Source organism: Pecten maximus, chromosome 13 (genome assembly GCF_902652985.1).
Source record: "Pecten maximus chromosome 13, xPecMax1.1, whole genome shotgun sequence".
Classification (NCBI taxonomy): Eukaryota; Metazoa; Mollusca; class Bivalvia; order Pectinida; family Pectinidae; genus Pecten; species Pecten maximus.
This window is the reverse complement of record NC_047027.1, coordinates 20,315,914-20,339,051: the sequence shown is the minus strand read 5'-3', so window position 1 is coordinate 20,339,051 and position 23,138 is coordinate 20,315,914. Positions and strand designations below refer to the sequence as shown.

At 37.1% G+C, this 23,138-nt stretch overlaps 1 protein-coding gene across 1 annotated transcript; it reads left to right on the top strand.

Moving 5' to 3' along the window:
- The first annotated feature begins 9,303 nt into the window (after positions 1-9,303).
- On the top strand, positions 9,304-19,599 carry LOC117340525 (C-type lectin domain family 7 member A-like). Its single transcript, XM_033902285.1, has 4 exons — positions 9,304-9,370; positions 14,849-15,088; positions 17,707-17,886; positions 18,436-19,599. The coding sequence occupies exons 1-4, from the start codon at positions 9,304-9,306 to the stop codon at positions 18,612-18,614; spliced, it is 666 nt and encodes a 221-aa protein (XP_033758176.1). The 3' UTR covers positions 18,615-19,599.
- Positions 19,600-23,138: the final 3,539 nt, after the last annotated feature.

Below are 23,138 nucleotides of genomic sequence, written 5' to 3'. Positions count from 1 at the left end.
GCCATTAACATACATCAAACGTACGAAATGAGCCGTTTAAATACATCAAACGGACGGAATGACCCGTTTAAATACATCAAACGTACGGAATGAGCCGTTTACATACATCAAACGTACGGAATGAGCCGTTTAAATACATCAAACGGACGGAATGAGCCGTTTACATACATCGAACGTACGGAATGAGCCGTTTACATACATCAAACGTACGGAGTGAACTGCTTTAATACAGTTCATACATAAAAAGTCGCTTAACATGATTAAACGTACATGTACAGACAGTTTAGTTTGGTTAATTTCTGTTTAGCGTCCTATGAAATACCGAGATCTTTGAAGTAATTACTCATCCACTCCGTACGTATATACTGCATGAAATGTACAGAGCGAGCTATTCATGAACACGTACTGAGTGAGTTGCTTGAAAATTGTACAGACAAGAAGACGCTTTCGCCGAAAAAGTACACATACAGAAAGAGCGAGCAGCTTTCACATGTCGAAAGTGCGGACCAAACGCTTTAAATACTGACATTATGACATAAGGCGCTTTAAAACAAAATGATAGCCGATAGATGACCTACATGTATGTATACTATACAGTGTACATGTATATCAGTATTTCACAGGGAAATCACCTACAGTTTTATCACGGATCACAGATATGGTATCTCGTGTTGTCTGAAGGGCAAATTGTTGAACAAATAATTCTCAATTAAATATTTTGACCATTTCAATTTTGTGGGTTTTTTTTCGGTGAGATTCTTTAAGAAAAGTGGTATTGTTTATATTTTGTTTGCAAGTTATATGACGTTTAATAAAATGAAGTACACATTGTTCATTTCATAATATATTCCCAGGTATGTCGCACGCATGAAAGGGAAGGGGGGGGGGGGGGGGGGGGGGGGGAGCGGCGCTGAATTACTTGAATGTTGAGTAGCTGTTCACCCCATCCCCCACCCCCTACGAGAAACTAAATGTCCGCACGGAACAACGGGGCAGGGTAGCGTCACCAGATCGCCGACACGTGCTTTCTGGTTCATCACGTGATGTCTATATTCCAAGGGATTCCGGACAGCAAGACGCCAGCATCTGTCTTGAACATGCCAGGGTTTGAAAGAGTTTAAGGCATAGGTAACAAGCCAATTTGGATCATGAACAAATACATACAGACCAAGGCTTCGGAAACTCTACGGGTCCAAATGTTGGACCAGGTTCTAACCCGAGACTGATTTACCAACAAACGATCTACTATGATGGTGCGGAGGGAATTTCCATCGTAGGGGCAACGCCGCAAAATAAGAGTCGCAAGAATTTACAATGTCGTTGGTGTATGGTTATGACAGCACGGTAAAGGTGGTGGTATTGTAATTTTATCAGAACAAAACTTCATTATCAAAACGCTCTTGCATTATTGATAATATTAACGACAATATTATCCGGAACGTTATCACATCATAACATTGATACTTATGTGTTTGCATGTTATTTGCCACCAATCAATAGCACTTTTAACGAGAAATGTGAAAATGATTGATTTGCTTGTTTGGAGGAAATGGTATATATGTATAAAAATATCGGGAAATTAGGCAATTTTAATAGTAGAACTATGAGGAATATATTTCGGATGATATAATTAGTGAATTAGCGGCAAACACAAATTATAAACTACCCGATTCAAAACTACCTAAACGTTCCAGTTCAGACCAATTCATCAACCAGTTTGGTAGACAATTACTTTCCCTTTGTAAAAACTATTGCGTTGAGAATAGTGAACGGCAGACATAGATATGATACAGATGGTAATATCTATTTTTGTAACAGTAGAGGTACTAGCGTTTTTAGCTCACCTGGACCGAAGGTCCGGTGAGCTTATGCCATGGCGCGTCCGTCCGTCCGTCAACATTTGCTTCAAATCGCTACTAGTCAAAAAGTTCTTATTGGATTTTGACCAAATTTGGCCAGAAACATCCTTGGCAGAATGGGAACAGATTTTGCATAAATGGTGACTCTGACCCCTGAGGGGCCAAAGGGGCGGGGCCCAATAGGGGAAATAGAGGTAATTCCTTTAAATCGCTACTAGTCATAAAGTTATGAATGGATTTGAAACCCAATTTGGTCAGAAACATCCTTGGGGAAAGGGAAACAGATTTTGCATAAATGGTGACTCTGACCCTAAAGGGGCCAAAGGGGCGGGGCCAAATATGAGAAATAGAGGTAATTCCTTTAAATCACTACTAGTCATAAAGTTATGAATGGATTTGAACCCAATTTGGTCAGAAACATCCTTGGGGGAAGGGGAACAGATTTCGCATAAATGGTGACTCTGACCCCCGAGGGGCCAAAGGGGCGGGGCCCAATAGGGGAAATAGAGGTAATTCCTCTAAATCTCTACTAGTCATAAAGTTGTGAATGGATTTGAACTGAATTTGGTCAGAAACATCCTTGGGAGAAGGGGAAGAGATTTTGCATAAATGGTGGCTCTGACCCCCGAAGGGCCAAAGGGACGGGGCCCAATAGGGGAAATAGAGGTAATTCCTTTAAATTGCTACTAGTCATCAAGTTATAAATGGATTTGAACCCAATATGATCAGAAACATCCTTGGGGGAAGGGGAACTGATTTTGCATAAACGGTGACTCTGACCCTAAAGGGGCCAAAAGGGCGGGGCCCAGTGGGGGAAGTAGAGGTAATTCCTTTGAATCGCTACTAGTCATAAAGTTATGAATGGATTTGAACCCAATTTGGTCAGAAACATCCTTGGGGGAATGGGAACAGATTTTGCATAAATGGTGGCCCTGACCCCGGAAGGGCCAAATGGGTGGGGCCCAATAAGGGAAATAGAAGTAATTCCTTTAAATTGCTACTACTAGTCATAAAGTTATGAATGGATTTGAACCCAATATGGTCCGAAACATCCTTTGGGGGGAAGGGGAACAGATTTTGCATAAACGGTGACTCTGACCCTAAAGGGGCCAAAAAGGCGGGACCCAGTGGGGGAAATAGAGGTAATTTCCTTGAATCGCTACTAGTCATCAAGTTATGAATGGATTTGAAACCAATTTGGTCAGAAACAGGGGAACAGATTTTGCATAAATGGTGACTCTGACCCCCGAAGGGCCAAAGGGGCGGGGCCCAATAGGTGAAATAGAGGTAATTCCTTTAAATCGCTACTAGTCATAAAGTGATGAATGCATGTTCTATAAACAATTCTTGAGGTCTTTCAGACCTTAGAGAGTCTGGACTTCATTAATCTTTAAAGCAGCTCGGATTCCCACACTATAACCATATATAGCATTGTTAGAGTTTTACAAATAAAACAAATTGAATATGAACATTATTTCGACATTTGGTCTAATCCAACCAGGTGAGCGATACAGGCCCCATGGGCCTCTTGTTTTTACCATTGGTTTGGTTTGGTTTAATTTGTTTAACGTCCTATTAACAGTTAAGGTCATCTAAGGACGGCCTCCCGTGCGTGCGACATGCATGCGTGGGGTGAGTGCGTATGTTCGTGTTAAGTCTCCTTGTGATAGGCCGGAACTTTTGCCGATTTATAGTGCTACCTCACTGAAGCATACTGCCGAAGACACCCAGCAGCACACCCCACCCGGTCACATTATACTGACAATCGCCTGTCTTTATCACACTCTGTACCCGTGTTAGAAGTAACGGTATTCAGACTAGAGACAGTAGTTGTGATGATTCTAGTAAATATATATAACTTAAATAGAATTATTAACATATAGATAGTGTTCGGCAGGTACTAGAAAGCAACCGTACTAAATTATTAAATGCATGTAGTGGTAATGGTTCAGAAAGTATTGATGAATGTGTTGATAAGTTTACTGGAAAATTGAACGAATTATTTTTGCAATTTAGTGCTAACACGTAAACATGTGCTTCTAGGTTTGATTATGAGGTTAAACTATAAGATGAACCATGGTTTAATGAAATGTGTACAGATCTAAATGGTATATTCCGAGTACAAACAAGTATCGTTCAATTTCAATTTAGATGAATCCGGAGAAAATTGTAATCACTCAATTTTAGAAAGCGCAAATATAGAAAATTGGAATGTAAATTGAAACGTGAATATAAAGCACAACAAGGTTATATGATGAATTAAATGAAAAATACAACGCAAAGGATTTTATTGAACATTAAGGAAAACAGTTTGATAACCATATAGCGATTTCTGCATTTCGAGTGCAAGATGCTGATATCTCTAGATATGAAGCTAGTCATCAGATAAGCACATATAAAGCATGTGGTCATGATTTACGAATTCATCGACATTTTATTTCATTAAGGGTAAATATGTCCTTATACTTTGCCTTGTTGAGTAATTAATGTTTTGAAGTCTGGTAATTATCCAACTGCATGGAAACATTGTCCCTGTGTTTAAGGGAGACAGGAATTATACTAATAACTACCAAATTTTGAATAATAGACTCGATGATTTCGATCGTACATATTAAAAAATAAGTGATGCTCAGTTGAGTTTTAAGAAATATTTGTCAACAGTTGACGCCATATTTGTGTTACTGTAATAAATAGGTAAAACGCTTATAAATAAAAAGATATACTTATTGATAAAAGGAAAACATTCGACTTTTATAATGGGCAGAACCTGTGGTTTAAACTAATCAAAGAGGGAGTCGATAGCAAAATTCTGACTCCAATCCGTTCACTGTATAATGATGTTAAATGTTGTGTAAAATATCACATTAAGATTTCAGACTTTCAATCTTAAGAACGGTTTATTCGAGGAAATAATTTGTTGACCATTAATATTTTCACTGTACGTAATTGATTGCGTGATGAGGTTTTAAACGAATGAATGTCCTACTATTGAATGTACTTATTGATGTACGCAGATGATAGTCATTTTAGCAGAACTTACAGAGAGTTTGCAAAATGTTACCGATAAAACAAAAGTGCTGGTTTTCAGAAACTAAACTACGAGGTGATGAGGTATGTTTTCACAATGACTGTTAACTGGATATGTGACTAATTTTAACTACCTGGGTATATTATTGAATTTCAATCGTAAATTTAGTAAAGCACAGGATAAGTTTTCTGAACAGGGTAAACTCTTTGCAGTAGTAAATGCATGTAAGAAATCACCAATGACCATTATAAGTACATTGAGGATATTTAAGTATTGGTTTTCGCGGCCTCCCAAAACACAAATACGCACTCACCACACGCATGCATATCGGTGACGGTAAGTAATAATAGAATAAAAAGTCAAACACAGATCTGCTGTTTCCCTTGTACTTTCGCGGCTACATCGTGCCGCTTCCCTGATGTAGCTGCGAAAGTACTATGGAGACAGCAGATATGTTTGACTTTTTATTCTTTATATATATAAACACACAAAAAAGGCAGGTAAATGTAATGTGCAAGTAATTGATATATGTACTGTGAGAATGATCAATACATGTATTGTGTGAGTAAATGATAAATGAATTCCGGGAGTATTTTATGTGTGATGTGAGAATAATAGATAAATGTAATGTGATAATGTAGTTGTAATGCTGAGTATATAAAACGTGCAACGTATGTCGCCTTGCATCGTAACAATGGTAGTGCCATGACTTCACCGTTAATCCAGGTCATCGCGACATTCACTATGTATAGGCATACCAATCGCAAAACCATTGCATGACAAGGATATCACAAAGCTATCTCTGTATGTAGAAATAATTCGAATATATCAACAAAATAGCAACAAAAGTTCAAGCTATAAAAATGCATTAGAACATTTCAAATGTATTGATCTCCTCTGTAATATACCATGCCGTAACAAAATGGATTTTGTATGCATATAAAATATTCAGAGCTGTGTTAAATATTATGAGTATATGTAAACAAATAACAATCGCGATTCTTTTGTACCAAACATATAATCTATTTCCCCAAAAGTTCCGCTATCGCGCCAAATACGGAGTGTGCTGCTGTAACATATCAAATGTACGAAGTGAACTTCTTTAATGAAAAAAATGATAGAACAGTTAGTACGGAACAAACCGAAAAAATACATTTACAAGGTTTGGTTTGGTTTATTTTGTTTAACGTCCTATTAACAGCTAAGGTCAGGGCTGCCATTCGCGAATATGGCTTTAAATTGATTGAGCATCCGCGGTATTCATCTGATCTCGCTCCATCAGACTTTTATCTATTTCCAAAACAGCTATTTCAGGCACCCTAACCCTAACCTTCACATACAGTGGATGACTTTCTGGACAACCAAGAAAAGGAGTTCCTTAAAAGTGGTAGTGAGGCCCTTAAACACCGCAGGCAAAAGTGTATAGATACTGAAGGGGATTAGGTTGAAAATTAATATAATATGTCCGGGAAAATTGAAATCCTTCAATGAGGCTCACAACTAATCAATCGGCCCTCCTATATCAGTATTTCATAGGGAATTCCCCTACAATTTTGATCACGGGTCACACAAATATGTTATCTCGTGTTGTTTGAAGTGCAACATATTGCTCTAATCGTTCTTGCTCAAATACTATTATTATAAATGGGACACACGTTTCAATATGTTTTGACCATTTCAATTCTGTGGGATCTGTTTCCGGGGAGATTTTATGTTAAACTTTACAAAAAGTTAAATTTGGTATCGTAAAAACGTTACTAATGTTTTACGGACAAGTGATACAACGTTTAATAAAATGTAGATCACTTTGATCATTTCATAAAATAGCCTCAAGTATGTCGCACGCACTAACAACACTGTAGCCAGTCAGCCCGGTCGTGGTCAACACTTGTCCGAGTTAGTTTACTCGTTCGCCCGTTGTCAGTATAACGTGGCAAGATGCGTGTCTTGCCGGAAGTCCATAGCAGTAATGTTAAGTGAACTGACACTATAAAATCGGCATCAGTTTTCACAAGGAGACAAGCACGAACTTTGTTTTGTATTAGGGGATTTGACGTCCTCGCAAAAAGTCAATGGTTATATGAGGACGGATGTTAAGGAGACAACTATAGAGGAAAACAACGCATAGAAAAACAGATCATTCAGAAAAGTTGTCGCCTCTTACGACATGCACAGTGATTTAACAGGCATATTCTTTCCCCGCTCCCAAAAATTATCGGATGCATAGGGATTTAACAGGCATATTCTTTACCCGCTCCCAAAAATTGTTGGATGCATAGGGATTTAACAGGCATATTCTTTACCCGCTCCCAAAAATTGTTGGATGCACAGTGATTTAACAGGCATATTCTTTCCTCGCTCCCAAAAATTGTCGGATGCATAGAGATTTAACAGTCATATTATTTCCCCGCTCCTCACGGGTTATAAACACTATAGTATGGAAAAACATGTATGTACTACGGCCTCCAAAACACACAAAGGAGGCCGTCGTCAGTTTGCCATTGCTGTTGAAAGGACGTTAGACAATACAAAATGAAAACAAACCGAACCTCGGTAGTCTTCTTCCGATATTTCTAAATCAAGGCTTTATCTTGTTTAATATATAATGAATAAGCTCGACAGCATATTAGGTAAAGTTATAGTTAGGCCTTTGTAACGCTTTTTGAAAGTAGAAATGAAGGTTTGTTTGGTAGTGAAATATTCAGATAAGCCATTTATATTTTAAAAGCGAACCAATTAAAAATCACAAAAGAAGATCCTGTCCTCATGATCTTAGGAGAAGCGATTAATATGTTTTGTTATGCATTTTTTTTGTCAAAAACTAAAATATATTTAAGCATAAGTTCCCTTTATATGATACTACTTGGGTAGATAATTTTCAGTTGTCCAAAAGGATGTCCCCTTGCTTCGTGGCTGTGGAAAGTGGTATGGATTTCACCGTTAATCCCAGGTCATCGCGACAGTCACTATATATAGGCATCCCAATCACATAACCATTGCATGGCAAGGATATTACAATGATATCTCTGTATCTTGAAATAATTCCCACGAATATGTTATTCACGACAAAAGAGCAACCGACGATCAAGCTATAAAAATGCATTAGAATATTTCAAATGGATTGGTCTCCTTTGTGATATACCATGCCGTAACAAAATGGATTTTGTATGTTAAATATTGTTAGTACATGTAAACAAATAACAATCGAGCTTCTTTTGTTTCATAACAGATAATCAATTTCCCCAGAAGTCCCCCTATCAAGCCAAGTACGGAGTCAGCTGCTTGGATAAATCAAACGTACGAAGTGATCTGCTTTAATACATTAACCGAACGGAGTAAACTACTTTGATATATCAAAAGAATGTAGTGAGCTTTTCTAATACATTAAATGTATGGATAGATCAGCTAATACAGAAAAAACGTATAAAGTTCATTTACAAGAAGGGCTTTCGCAAATTGGAAAGTACAAAGTCGCTTTAAAACAACGGTAGCATGAGACAAGACGCTTTAAAACAAAATGACAGCAGTCTGATGACCTATCTACACTACACATACATATCAGTATTTCACAGGGAGTTCCCCTACAATTTTTATCACCGATCACACAAATATGTTATCTCGTGTTGTTTTCAGTGCAACTTGTTGCCCTATTCGTTCTCACTTAAATTGTATTAGAAATAGGACGCAAGTTTAAATATATATTGGTCGTTTTCATTTAAATGGTTGCGTGTATAAGCTGCGACGGGGTTTCAGTTATTCGGTTAGATTTTGTGTTAAACATTTAGAAAAAGTTAAATGTTGATATGGTTTATATGTAACTCTGATGTGCGGGCAAGTGCTATAACGTTGAAGATTAATCGTTATTTTTTGACGTCAGATAAATCATATGGACACTATTGTAGCCATTAAGCCCATGCAAGTGCGCTATAACATTTCCATCCCAATAAAAAATCACCCCACCTCTAATAAAATATTCATCCCTCCTAACTGGTTCCAAAGGAGTCGACATATTATCATTATATATTAATCTCGCCTGTATTACACTGCTTTCATGTGTCAGCCCATGTAATACAAAGGATGCCACAACTGTGTTGGAGTGCAGCCCAGGGCCTAGTAAGCTTTATATGTGGGAGCAGCAACACGTAGGTGACTAGCTTGTTAGTGTGGTCTTTAAAGCCACATACTCACGAAGAAACATATATCAATGTTTACATTTTGAGTTTTTTTTTGTTTTTTTTTTACAGTTTCCGGACTTGATACATACCTAACAGATTATCGTGAATCAGAAACTGAAAGAAAATGTGTATTTATGAAAGTATACGGGGAATTCTCAAAAATAATAACTGTGGCTGCCGGACCAAGTTTCTCTGAAAATTAGTCCCACAATGCAACGGCGGGTTTTACAGTCCATACAAAATGGCGGAACGCCGAAAGCGTGGACCTGCGAAAACGCAGACAGATTCTGCCAAAAAAAGACGCAAAAGTGAGTGGAATTGGCCAAACCCGAGTATTTCCTTAGGAAAGTAACTAATTCGTTGGAACTTAGCGAGAGAAGAAAAGGGAATAGACTCTGATTCTGATTTGGCCGGACGTCTATTGCATTACTGGCTTTTGAACATTGTCAACTTCACCGATCTAAAATTTTATCAATGTTTTGTTGTATGCATATTGCTACATTTTGAAATTAAGTATCTAAATGAAAACTATGTTTATTTTGTTCAGTTAGTATGCGAATAATCTGTTAATATGTTTTAATGAAAGCATTATTAGGCAAAGTTCCCTTATGCTCGATATGTAAACAACGGTCATATGTGTAGTTCATATGCAGTCCATGTTGTTATAGCCTCGTTCTCCGCTCCGTGACAAATCTCGCGATAAATATAAATGCGGCGAGTTATTTTTAAAAACTGATGTCTCAAAGACTCCCCCGGTCAAGCGTCCAGGCCAGTGGTCATTTTAAATTTAAAAAAAGGAGAAAGTGAATGAGCAGCTTGGATTGCCATAAATACATGTGTGCAACTAGAATTTAAGGTTGTTTGGGAGTATGTGGCTTTTATAACCAGTAAATTATATGCTTTATGGTTATTGATAAATATCCGTAAAAATAATGGTTAAAGCTAATATCTACCGGCCGTCCGTCCGTCCGGCGTCAATGTTTCCATTTAAACAACTTCTTCTCAATAACCAAGAGGCCCAGATGCCCAATACTGGGCCTGTAGCATGCTGGGGTAAAGGGCTACCAAGTTTGTTCAAATAAATTGTTCGGACAGACGGCCGGACGACGCGCCTTTCGGGCAGGTGAGCCAATAACACGACAATTGCACAATGACAGTATTGTTATAATTTACCCGTATATAGACATGACAAATAATAACTGACGATAACACTATAGAAATACATTAGGAGCATTTCATATGTATCGATTTCCTGTATAATATGTCATATGAAAGTGAATTTTGTTTGTTTTAAATACACAACACAGTATAATAAAACAAAATGCGTTAAATATTGTAACTATATGTAAGCTTATTACAATCGAGCTCCTTTTGTATCAACACAGATAATCAATTTTTAACAATAGTCCCACTATCCAGATGGTAAATAAAACGGGTTTTCTCTTGTTTTTATTTTTTAATAATCTCAATATCGTAAAACATGAACCTTAGAGGCGGCCTTGGATTCTGCAAGTTCTACCGGAAGGGACTTTGTTTGGTGGAAAGACGGTCGATTTTTTTTACTAGTGTTACTTATATAAGGATTAGAAAGAGGAGAGGTAGTGACAGGATTTCATTATACTAAACGTATTGTGTTCGTTGATAGAGAAACATCCGGATTACCGGTACACCGACGTGTAAACGAAATCGTAATTCTATCGCAAAATCGATACAGGCAGAATATGAAACAAAAAATGGAGACTGTTGAAGCAGTATCAGTTGTAAAGAGTCAACTTCCTCCCCACGGGGAAAGGAAATTCGAAATCCCAGGTTCATAAAATTAACAATTGTGGTAAAGTGTACCCTGCATAATTTATGATATTTTTAACTGTGAATTAGTTCGCTTAAACATAAGACGCTATCGCAAACTACATCTAAAATGGCCTTCTCAGTCCCACGAAATTAGGGACTTTGGGTTCTGCGCTGCAGCATTTCGGGAGTGGGACGACTGGTTTGTCCGTTTTCAGTATGTGAACAGTTCGGGTGTCCTGCTGAAAGTGACAGCATGATGCAATGAGGTAGCACTATAAAGATAATTATTGCAGCGATATTCATGAATACTATTTGTAGTAAAGGCGAACAAAATAAAGCCGAATGGTCATTTTTTCCCATTTCGCAGCAACTTAATCTCATTTTAATTTAATTTCGGGCGTTAACAAACAAACCAATGGTTTACTATTTAAGATCAGTATATCCGACATTCTGTGTTGTTATCCACGACATCATAGATATTCAGTAATGTCCAAACTTAGATATATGTTACTGCAATCTTTCTTTGTCGCTTATTGTTTACTATCATATACATTTTGTAGTTTAGGAGTTACGAATAAATGTGTTTGCTTTTCCCCTTACTAAGCCCTTTACTGAGGAAGGCTTTGGGTTATGTCCGCTGCAAGTTTATGAAATGCTAATTACATTGTAGACATCTGCTTCTCAGATTGTTGAAGCCTTAGCGCTTGACATATTTTTTAGGGGTGGGGAGGGGGTTAATTAAAACAAATGCAAAATTAATTCCTGGACCAGGTTGCATTGAAGCACACATGTTTGGTTAATAGACTTTTTTTCAATTAACATTTTCTTCCTGTATGTAAATGTTTCAGTTTACTTATTAGGTTGCTATGATTATCAATGAAATTTTTTTTTTTAATTTAAGTAATTTTCGTAATGTAAAAAAATTTAAATTTTCACTTAAAAAAGTAAATGCAATGGCTGTTTTAATTGCGCTTTCCCAGCATAAAAAAGCAAGAAAATAAATTTTGACATTTTTACTAAATTATACAAATTACACTTTTCTTCATATATTGTAATATTTGTTACTAGACTGACAAGTTCAGTGATATTGTTTTGCATCATGAAGCTACACGCGTGAAAGACAAGTTTAACAGCAATATATATTTTTGATTCTTGTAGCTTATTGAAATTTAAAAAAAGGAGTTTAAAGGACCCTTTATTGACAATATCAATGACCTTAACCAACTTGAATGAAGTTAAATGAATGAAGGCTTCCATAAAGGTCAACCCTTTGTAAACTACATTACATGTTAGTGATAAACACACGACTCACCATGTCGGAAAGTCCTTTTAAACAAATCTATGTAATTTATGAACGTAGTTACATCAATGGTGATGTTTTGAAGAATTTTAGCCTGATGGAGATGGCTTTGAGCATGGACACAGATGTCTGAGGCATATTAGGAGGATAGTACATTTAGGCGTGCCTTCATCTTTAGAATGTATTATATTTCGGGATAACTTGTTATGCACTGCATAAATGTTTACATTTGTATGCATAGTAATGCTAAAATTATTGAACTTTAGTAAGAAATGCAAAAATATATTTCCGATAATTTATATCATACATTAACAGTTTACTTACAAAAAGTGGGACGAGCACGGCTGGATTGCCAAATGACAGGCAATTGCTTACTTCAGTAACAGATATGTCCAACAAGTAACATCTTCAAGATTTTATATATTTTTCTGACAACTTCAACGAATATTTGTTTACTATTCAATTAGGTGGTAACTGCTATTTCTGAAATATTGCTATAAACGTAATTTTACAAAATCTTGATATTTCAGCTCGGAAAAATTAGCTATAGCTACTTTCAAGCAAAAAATATGTCTAAAACTGCAATTTGTCTTTCCTTATTTGGAATCTACGTGTAAACTGCAGGAAAATAAAGCTGAATAAAAATTGACATGGATTTTCCAGTAAAAATGTAGCCACCTTAAATTAATTTAGCTTGTCATAGGACGTTAATCAACTCCATACCGAAATCAAACTAAACAAATTTGACAATATACTATCAGTTCTTTGGAATATGGGCCAAACCAAGTAGAGAAGAGTATAACTACCAAAATATCGGTTTGAAGTAAACAAAAAACAACAAATTGCAGTGATTTCAATGTAATTTTAGATTCCTAGAATCCGTAATTCTCTCTCAAAATCGATAAATTAAGGGCACTGTATGAACAAAGAATTGAGTAGTGACAACGAAGCCATCATGCATCTCAACAAGCTTCGACCATGCCGGACATCACATCGCACAACAGAAATAGTAGTATTCGTTATGGTATTATGTCAACTACACCACTTACAGTAGTTATGCAAAGTATTTGTATTAGCAGGCTATTTTTACTTTTCAATTACAAAGAATGACGGATTATTTAGCGAATTTAATTCCAAGTGGAATGTAACAAAAATATTCTATATCTCTTTTTTTCATTTTTTCTACAATTTGAACTAGTTGTTCAGTCTCAATCTCAGTTGAATCTGACAACATTATTATGGTATTGATTCGAGTTCGTGGCAATATATTGACCTGGTTGTTTCACGTTCTGTCAATGTACATATTTCTGTGTGAAGAACAGTGTCCATTCAGTCTTATCTTCCGGAGTTGGTACAGAATGGTGACAATTATTTCGTTCATATTGTCGTGTGCTTTAATTACAGGTAAGCTTTATTCTTTAAAATGTCAGAGAAACACGATTATTTACAAAACAAATCTATGTATGGTAGGTGATACAGGGATATACCTCAACACAAATACACAACAAATTAACTGATCGAATTAAGAGTAAAATATTATAACAATTTGTCGATGTAAGTGCAAAATAATGTCTGTTTTTTTTTAAAATTTATACTGTTGTGTGATCATGCACCATCTTGCGGATTCATTCACATCAAATTTAAAATCTAAGGATCAAGGGTTCGATGGTTTCGTTACATTTTTGCCCGTGAACCGCGGACAACTTTGAAACAGAGATGTAGAACCGAAGCTGGAATGGTTTTCGGGCAACGAAAATGGACAGCGTCATGTCAATACGCTTCCGACATGGCATGAGGTCCTGAACAAGTGTTGCTATTATTCCGTGTGGTCAGAAATCCAAGATGGCCGCCATTGCAGCCATCTTAAAAACACATTTTACACTTTCGGTTCTACTGGTGGCATTAATCTGAAAATTAGTAGGGATGTTAAATAATTGGAGTCGCCAATCTTCGACCTTGTAAAAAAAACATGGCGGCCATTACGTAACAGGAATGCGAGATTATTGCTTTCCTGAACAACATCTACTTGTATTTTAAACTTAAGTTACACAAGTTGGATTCATTGAAATGATTCTGAGGTCCTGACCATGTTTATATTTTTTTGTGATGGTCTGAAATACAAGATGGCAGCAATCTCTTAAACCATATTTTAAATTTCTCAATTTAGACTAATGCCATTATCTAGAGATTGTTAGGGATGTTAAGGAAAGGGAGCCAACAGAATATTGCTTCATTTTTGTAACATTATTCACAATCATGGTTTTCGTGAACACCTTTTTAACACTTCTTTTGAGATTCAACTCAAACTTGCCTGAAATGAGCCCGAGAAGCTCCTCAACAAATGTTGTATTCGGGTCGGTCAGAAATCCAAGGTGGCTGCCATCGCCAACAGTATCACTATACTTATTATTGAGTATATATACTATAATAATATGGTATTTAGAGTTATATAACCTTTGAGGACCATGTGCCTCTTGTTTATTATCAAAGGCTGTAAACTCCGTCCTTCAAGACCTTACTCTATACTTTGCATGTTCAAAATCAACAAACAACTAACGATAGTGTTGAGGGGTTTAGTTAAATTGATTATTGAAGTTGTACGATTTGACACTAACATTTGACCTCAGGGTTCAAAGGACCGTCATGGATAGAACATATGCATACAATGTCTATTAAATAATATGTTTACTTCTAGTTTCAAACGCTGATATCCAGTATAATGAATTCGGCAAAGCTATTGATGGATCGGTCAATATAGAATTCTCAAGTGTCATGGTAGCTACTGGAGCGAGGTCAAAGCTACACTGTGCGTCTCTCTGTGACCAACACTCCTGGTGTCTAGCCATCAGTTGGGATAATAACAACCATGAATGTCAGGAGCTGTCTAGGACTCTGACTCCGGAGGCTACACCATCATACACCACGACATACACAGGTAATTATTGGCGAAAGTTTGGTTTGGTTTGTCCTATCAGCAGCTATGGATTCGGCGAAGAGATAGTTATATATTCTTTATGGCCAATCTTGACGAAGACAAAAATAGAATATTAAATCAATTTATGATAAGAAGTTGCTTTCGATCTGAATGTATGCGGTAATATCCACAAAACAATTTGTATCATCAACTTCCTTTTCTTTGTAAATGACTGTTGTTTTATAAGCATATAAAACAATCTTAAGCTTAAAGATGTCGAAATGGCATTTCTAAACGTTTGTATAAATGTCTTGTAACCTTAATACGCCCCGAAATGAAAGCTTTGTTATGTCCCCTGACCGAGACATACTATATTGTAAACTACTGCCAGTAACTACTCTAGTACGGAGGTATGTTTGCCCTGTCTTCTTTGTTACGACCGAGATGGTATGAAATATGTCGCATAAACTGTAATTGAGCACGCCAGTTTGGCTATATGAAATGTTCTCGTTTTAGCAAATTCACATTTTGACAGCTTCATTTATAACTACTCCTGTTTATATTATTGTGCGTCGTTTAAGGAGTTGGACGGTTGGTTAGCTGTTCTCAATAAAATGTGACCGGCTCGGAATTTCTACTGGATGCCGTCAACAGTATGCTTCAGAGATATCACTATTAAGTCGGCATCAGTTTCGCGCTTGGCTGTTGATAGGACGTTAAACAAATGAAACCAAACCAAACCAATCACGCTATCACTTTTACTGTGTCCTTAACAAAGAATTGTCATTTGCTAGGTTTCTCTTTTAGCTTAGAGGAACTCTCTCAAAATTTCCTACAGCAATGCACCTCCTTTTCTCTTGTTTGAGTCCTTACTGATTTTAGTTGATGTGGTAGATTATCTTAATTTGTTACGTTGTTATATTTCCATTACTGTCAAGTTTTTCATTCTTGAACATTTATGAAATAATGCTTACCTGTAACTGTTATGGTTTTATTGAAACATTTCTATTTTGCAAATGCTTTTTACCTATATAGTCATCTATACATTTTACTTATCTCAATAAAAAAGCTTTCTGTTGGTATCATGCCATAATGTTATATTCCATGTCAACAAAATGTGAAGGTGCTATTTACACAGCATACATTAAATGTAGCAATACACATTGTATTTTAAATGTTTTGCCTATATGCTAGCATTGCTATGTGTGCTTTGCTGTATGGATTTACCCGTTTTCAATTCAAAGGAAAAAGATCTGTTTTAAAAAGAAACAAAATGTACACTAACATATGGTTTACGGATTTAAATGTTGACACTATCGATTGTCTCTCACTTGATTAAATCAGTCACTGATTCATATATCTTTTGTCCATCTTTGTTCCGATCACACTCAGAAGACAGTCCTTTCCCATCATTCTACACTGATAGTGCTAAGGGCAATAATAAGAAAACCGCATCAATAGTTGCAACAAAGGTATCCTTGGTATGTTGATTTCCGAATGATGCTTAGATATGTTCCTCACCTAACACTTAAATTGAACATATTAAAGCTGGCGACATAAAAACAACTACCCTATCCGACTCTCTAGTATCTGTCTTACAGAGTATTGGCAACAGAAATCGGAACAATATCTCTATATGACAAATATTACTTTAGCTACATAGTCTGACCTCATATCATTATGTTACAATCAGCTAGGTTCCTAACATACAGGAATACATGATAATGAAAAAGCAGATCGCGTCGCAAATAAAGCCATAATCACATTACCAACTAATTTAACACATTTTACCTAATTTAAATAATTTTTAACAATGACGCGGCAAAATAAATGAAATCATTATGTAGACAGCAAATTAAACTCGATTTAAACAACTTTTGGTGAATGGATATCGTTACTATAGAGACGAGGTTGTCGTTGACCTTAGCTGTTAATAGGACGTTAAACAATATAAACCAAACCAAACCGAACCGTGATGGGAGTAGTCGTAATATATAACGCATTCTTACTTATTGAAGCGCATTGATCAACATGATTGTATTGTATGTACTGAAAATTTGTTTTAGAACACTTTTTATTAGATTAAATTCATATAACCTACAAAGAAAGAGCAAAACAATAAAACACGTCTGAAACGTCTACTCAAAAATTATGGAATCCGTCGATGTATACCACAAAATATAAGTATCCATAGCCACACTTACTCTCTTAATAAACATGTGTATGTACCAATGTTTATTTTCATTTAAGTCGTTTTTTGATGTCGCTTTGTTTAATACATTTTTGCTCATTATTTGATGATCATAAACACTTCAGGACACTTAACATCGCCAAACCAAACCAAACCAAAAGAGTATTTCAAAGATAATTCCTCTATTTTATCACAGTTCTAACAATTTGTGTAATCATTCCAGAATTTGTATAGCATAATTAGACACCAGACACAAGTTTGAACATATTTTGACCATTTTAGTTCAATGGACAGCGTTGATAGGCGTATACTGTGGGTTCTGTTTCCGGAGGAGATTTCGTGTAAAATATTAAAAGAAAGAGAGATAAATGTGGATGAATTCAAGTAAAAAGACAAGACACGTTAATTTTATTTGAACTATGACTATATGGTTTGTTTTCGTTTACAGCATTGTATATAGGACAGGGCTATACTTATATAGCCGGAACGCTCGTCAAGTTCTTCAGAAACTCCGGACGTTTTTCCTGGCAAGGGGCTCAGGACTACTGTGGCAACGAGGGCGGGAGATTGCTCGTTATAGATACTCTCGAGAAGTACAATGCCGTGAAGACTTATAACGCCCTATCAGGTATTCAAATTGATAAATACTTTGCCACAATTTATTAAACAAGTAAAATCTAGAAACAACGACCATCTGAAAGTCTTATATAACAAACTTTAAAGCGGCCCATTAACAAGTTTTAAATACAATAATGTTTGGTGTTTAGTTTCATGATAGTGATAGCAAATTCAAATATTAATTGAAAATGTATAATATTGATCTGTTCCGTCACACTTATCCCCTTATCAATAAAAAAAAATGTAACGGAGGCAGGATTTTATAAGATTACCTCAAAAGATTGTGGTGGTATGAGATACTTCACTTTCACTTTTCACTGATTTTTTTCGATAAACATAACAAACACTCGGAGAAACTTTTACAAGCTGTCGTAAACTTGAGAACTATATCAATATATATATATCAAAAAATAGTAATTGACAATCCAAGGCGTTACATTTTGCACAACCGGTTTCACTGTTTAATATAAAATTAAGAATTTTCCAAACCCTTGCGTCCTAAAATAAAGTTAAACTTTTAAATTTACGTTTTTTAATTTCTCACTTGATTTTAACACAGGGCTGTGGTGGGTAGGGGCGACAGAGGTGAGCAGTACCTGGACATGGACGACTGGACAGGCTATGGATTCTAGCATCCCAATAGTGATCGATAGTACATATACCTGCCTGTCGTTCTATTTCGGAGACCTCAATGACAGCAAATGTACATGGGAAGCATATTTCATTTGTGAAAAGTGACGTGGCGTGAATAGTTCACAACAATGACCATATAGCTATGTAAAAACAGGCGATTGTTTATAAACGATATCAAATGTCCATCCATAGCACAACAAGAAAAAAGAAGAAAAACAGGTTAAATTGGTCAAAGCTGCATTTCCTGCACAACATGTGGCATATGCCGTCTAATAAATGCATCAATAATGACTAAAAGTGGGATGCTAGGGGACATTCAAGAGTCCAAAAATAATCTTTCCCCATTGAGGACACTTCGGATCCTAATTATTAACATTGATTTGTACTATTCAACTGTGTTATCCTCTTCTTAATAGTCAAACTGAAATTCGGTATGCTTTGTAGTTGAGTGGATTTGAAGCATGGGATTGCTGTAATGGTAATATAATATAGCGCGAACATAAATACCAAGCAAATATTTCATTACAAAGCAGAGTTGCGGAAAATGTATACCTTAGGTCAGAACCTGACAACCGCGAAGTATTAGTTCATTGATATTGAACAATTTGTTTGTTTTTGTTTAACGTCCTATTAACAGCCAGGGTCATTAGCTGTTAATAGGACGTTAAACAAATAAAACCAAACCAAAACAAAAAACCAAACCATCTTTAGAGGTGGAGAAAAGTACCCGGAGAAAAACAACCGCCATACAGTCAGTACCTGGCAACTGCCCCACGTAGGTTTCGAACTCGCAACCCAGAGGTGGAGGGCTAGTGATTAAGTGTCTCGACACCTTAACCACTCGGTCACCGCTGCTTTTAATCAACTATACAGTAGCAGGGGATTGTTCTTTAAAATCTGCAGGTCAAGGTTCATGTGGTCGAATTTTGTCCCCAAGACTAATACGAATCTATTCAATCTGAAGATATTCCTTTGATTGTTGAAAATCGGAATATATACTCATTTAATGTCCTTAGCTGTTAATAGGACGTTAAACAAAACAAGAGATCCCAGGGGGATCTTGGCGCCCACCATTGAATGATCTTTATAAGTTCCATGTCAGATTGATCTTCTCTCTATTTTTCCCTTCCTCTTACTAATCTGTGTAAATTGAGAAACATTCCTCCAGTACTTTTCAAACAAGGAAAACTTATATATGAAATGGCAACCATGTTGTATTCAGATTGGTCCCAAAATGCAATACGATGGACCAAGGGCAACATATATATAAAATTTCAGAAAGATCCCTTCAGTCCTTTCTGAGAAAAAGCTATAACAAACTTCAATTGTCACAATCCAAGATGGCTGCCTGTCGGCCATGTTGTTTTCAGATCAGTCCCAAAATGCAATATGCACAGCTACAGACCAAGGGCAACATGCATATGAAATTTGAGAAAGATCCCATCAGGAAAAATAGCGATAACAAGAATTGTTTACAGACGGGCGGACGGACCACGGACGCAAGGCGATTTGAATTTTATTAGCCGACCATCTGATGATGGTGGGCTAATAAACCAAACCAAACCAAACCAATATCCTTATTTAATTTTTTTTATTTCAAATTCTTAGGTGTAGAAATGACGAATAAAAAAAATACGAACAAATGATGTTGTTTTTTAGTTTCATAAAACGTGTTACATAAATGAAGCAGTTTCAGTAATGTAACTTTCCTGCGTTACGGAGTGTAACAGGAAATATATGTCTGGGAGTTTCGTAAATGGATATTAGCCATGAGTAGTGGCAAGGTGCACGATATTTGTGTGAAGGTAAGACGCGATAGATGGGAATACAGGTGTGATAGTCATTCTAGCCAGAGACCCGCAAGACAGAACAACGTTAGAGAAAGTGGAACAGAGAGAAATAACAGCGCTGGTGGAAAACACACTCAATGACTCGCAGGGAGCCATGCTTAACAGACTAGGGGAGCTAATGACGGAAAAGCTAACAAATTTCCAGTAGGAGATGTACGAGAGTCAAAAGGCTCTGAGTGAGGTTTAGGTGGCCAAAATTGAACTTATATCGACGGACGCATACAAATTCAACAAAAAGGGCAACGAAGCACAATTCAAAGTGAACGCTAAAATTGGACAGAAGATAAAAGAGGCAGAGGTCGCCGTGAAAGAGAACGCAAACGAGCAGGCACTGGAGAAGATAGAAGAAGGTATGGCTATATTAGAACGAAGACAGAAACTTATAAAATTGGCAGACAGCTCAGAGTTGGGATGGAGAACTGTGTTTGAGTATAAAACTAACTCTATAGCAGATAATTCAGACGACGAGAAGAAGATGTGGGAAGCCGAAAGCAGAGCACAAAGAAAGTTTAAATTGGCGAGGCGTAATACAACGTACAGGGCTAAACGAACGCACCAATACATTTTAGAGGTTCAACAAACCATTTCACCGGACAACGTGAGGACACCGAGAGCGCAGCAAACGATGAACAGAAGGCCTGGGCCATGTTTTGGATGCGGGAAGCCTGGACATTGGAGATATGAATGCCAGGAGACACAAATCTTAATTCAATAACAGATGAGCCGCTTGCAGGACAGGCAAACGTAAACAATGGTGAGCTCGATACGAAACCAGATGTTGTAAGCACAGTTGGAAGGCTCCGTGAAGCTAGGGATAACTGGTCTGAAATAGGGGTCAGTGAGTCGGTTTTAGACATAATAGATAATGGATATAAAATACCATTCTTCACATTACCAGAGTGGGTCGATTTACCAAATAATAAATCGGCGAGAGATCATGGTGAGTTTGTAGAAGCGGAGATAGGTAAGTTACTGGAGAAAGGGTGTATTTCAGAGGTAAAGGAAAAACCTTTTGTTATTAATCCATTGACAGTCGTTTGGTTTGGTTTATTTTGTTTAAGGTCCTATTAACAGCTAAGGTCATTTAAGGACGGCCTCCCGTGCGTGCGACATGCATGCGTGTGCGTATGTGTTTTGGGAGGCTGCGGTATGTTCGTGTTAAGTCTCCTTGTGATAGGCCGGATCTTTTGCCGATTTATAGTGCTACCTCACTGAAGCATACTGCCGAAGATACCCAGCAGGACACCCCGCCCGTTCACATTATACTGACAACGGGCCAACTCCTTGTATGCTGAGCGCTAAGCAGGAGTAGCAACTACCATTTTTAAAGACTCTGGTATGTCTTGGCCAGGGGACAGAACCCAAAGCCTTCCTCACAGGGGCGAACGCTGAACTAAAGGTGAAAAGTGAGGCATTGTCAAGGGAGACATTAGGAAGAAGAAAGTGGTTAAGAAAGAAGAGAAAAGATAAAATTCCAAATTTAGTCGCCTCTTACGATCATGCAATGGGGGCTGCAGGTACAATTCTTACGCCCTATTGACAGTCGCAGACAAAAAAAGAAAAAGTGAGAGTAGTGCTGGATTGTAGACACGTGAATCCGCATTTGTACAAAAGCAAATTTAAATATGAAGATAGTGAGGTGGCAAAAGATATTTTGAAAAATGGGGACCATTTTTGGATTCGATTTGAAATCTGCATACCATCATATAGAGATTTTTGAACAACACAGAAGGTATTTAGGATTGGCCTGGGAATTCAGTACAGGTCGTCGTTTTTTGTGTTCAATGTTCTTCCTTTTGGTATACCCACAGCTGTATTTACAAAGGTAACAAGAACTTTAATAAAGTACTGGAGATCAAAAGGAGATAACATCATTATGTTTCTGGATGACGGCATTGGGGGTGCTAGTGAGATGGGAAAAGCAGAAACATTTAGTTTAGGGGTTCGGAAAGATTTACAGGAATTGGGATTCTTGATAGCCCAGGAAAAATGTAATTGGGAACCGCAGAGTAGTCTTACCTGGTTAGGGCTTCGTTGGGATATGAAACAGGGCAAGGTTTTTATCACAGAAAAGAGAATAGAAAAACTACAGAAGAACATAGATAAGATATTACAAAAGACGGTAAGTCAAAACCTTGTATTGGTAAACGATATTGCAGGAGTGGCAGGGCAAATAATAGCAATGCAACCTGCGGTAGCGGAAGTATTGCAACTGAAAACTAGGGAAGTGTTTACTTGTATAAAGTCCAGATCAAGTTGGAATGCACCAGTTGCAGTGAGTGAGAGAGCCAGATCTGAATTAAATTACTGGGCTATAAACATCAGTAGTTTGAATGGCATTGAAATAGAGAACATAATGGAGTGCTCATATTCTGTATATACAAATGCGTCAGGTGACAGATACGGTGGTATGTGGTAGAGAAAGAAAATTCAGATGTGGTAGGTTCATGGTCAGAAAGTGAAAAGGAATAGAGTTCCACTTGGAGAGAGCTTGAGGCTGTGAACAGAGTGTTGAAGTCCTCTGATATTAGCCTGGAAGGGCAAGATGTACAGTGGTACACCGACAGCAAGAATGTCGTAAGTATCATACAGAAGGGCAGCAAGAAAGCTGATTTGCAAGAAAAGGCAATAGAGATACATGAAGTATGCAATAGGTACCATATTAACATTAACCCGGTGTGGGTAAGAAGAGAAAGAAAGGTAAAGGCAGATGATCTGAGCAGGTGTTCAGATAGCAATGACTGGTACATAGATTACAAAACGTTATAGACACTTGATG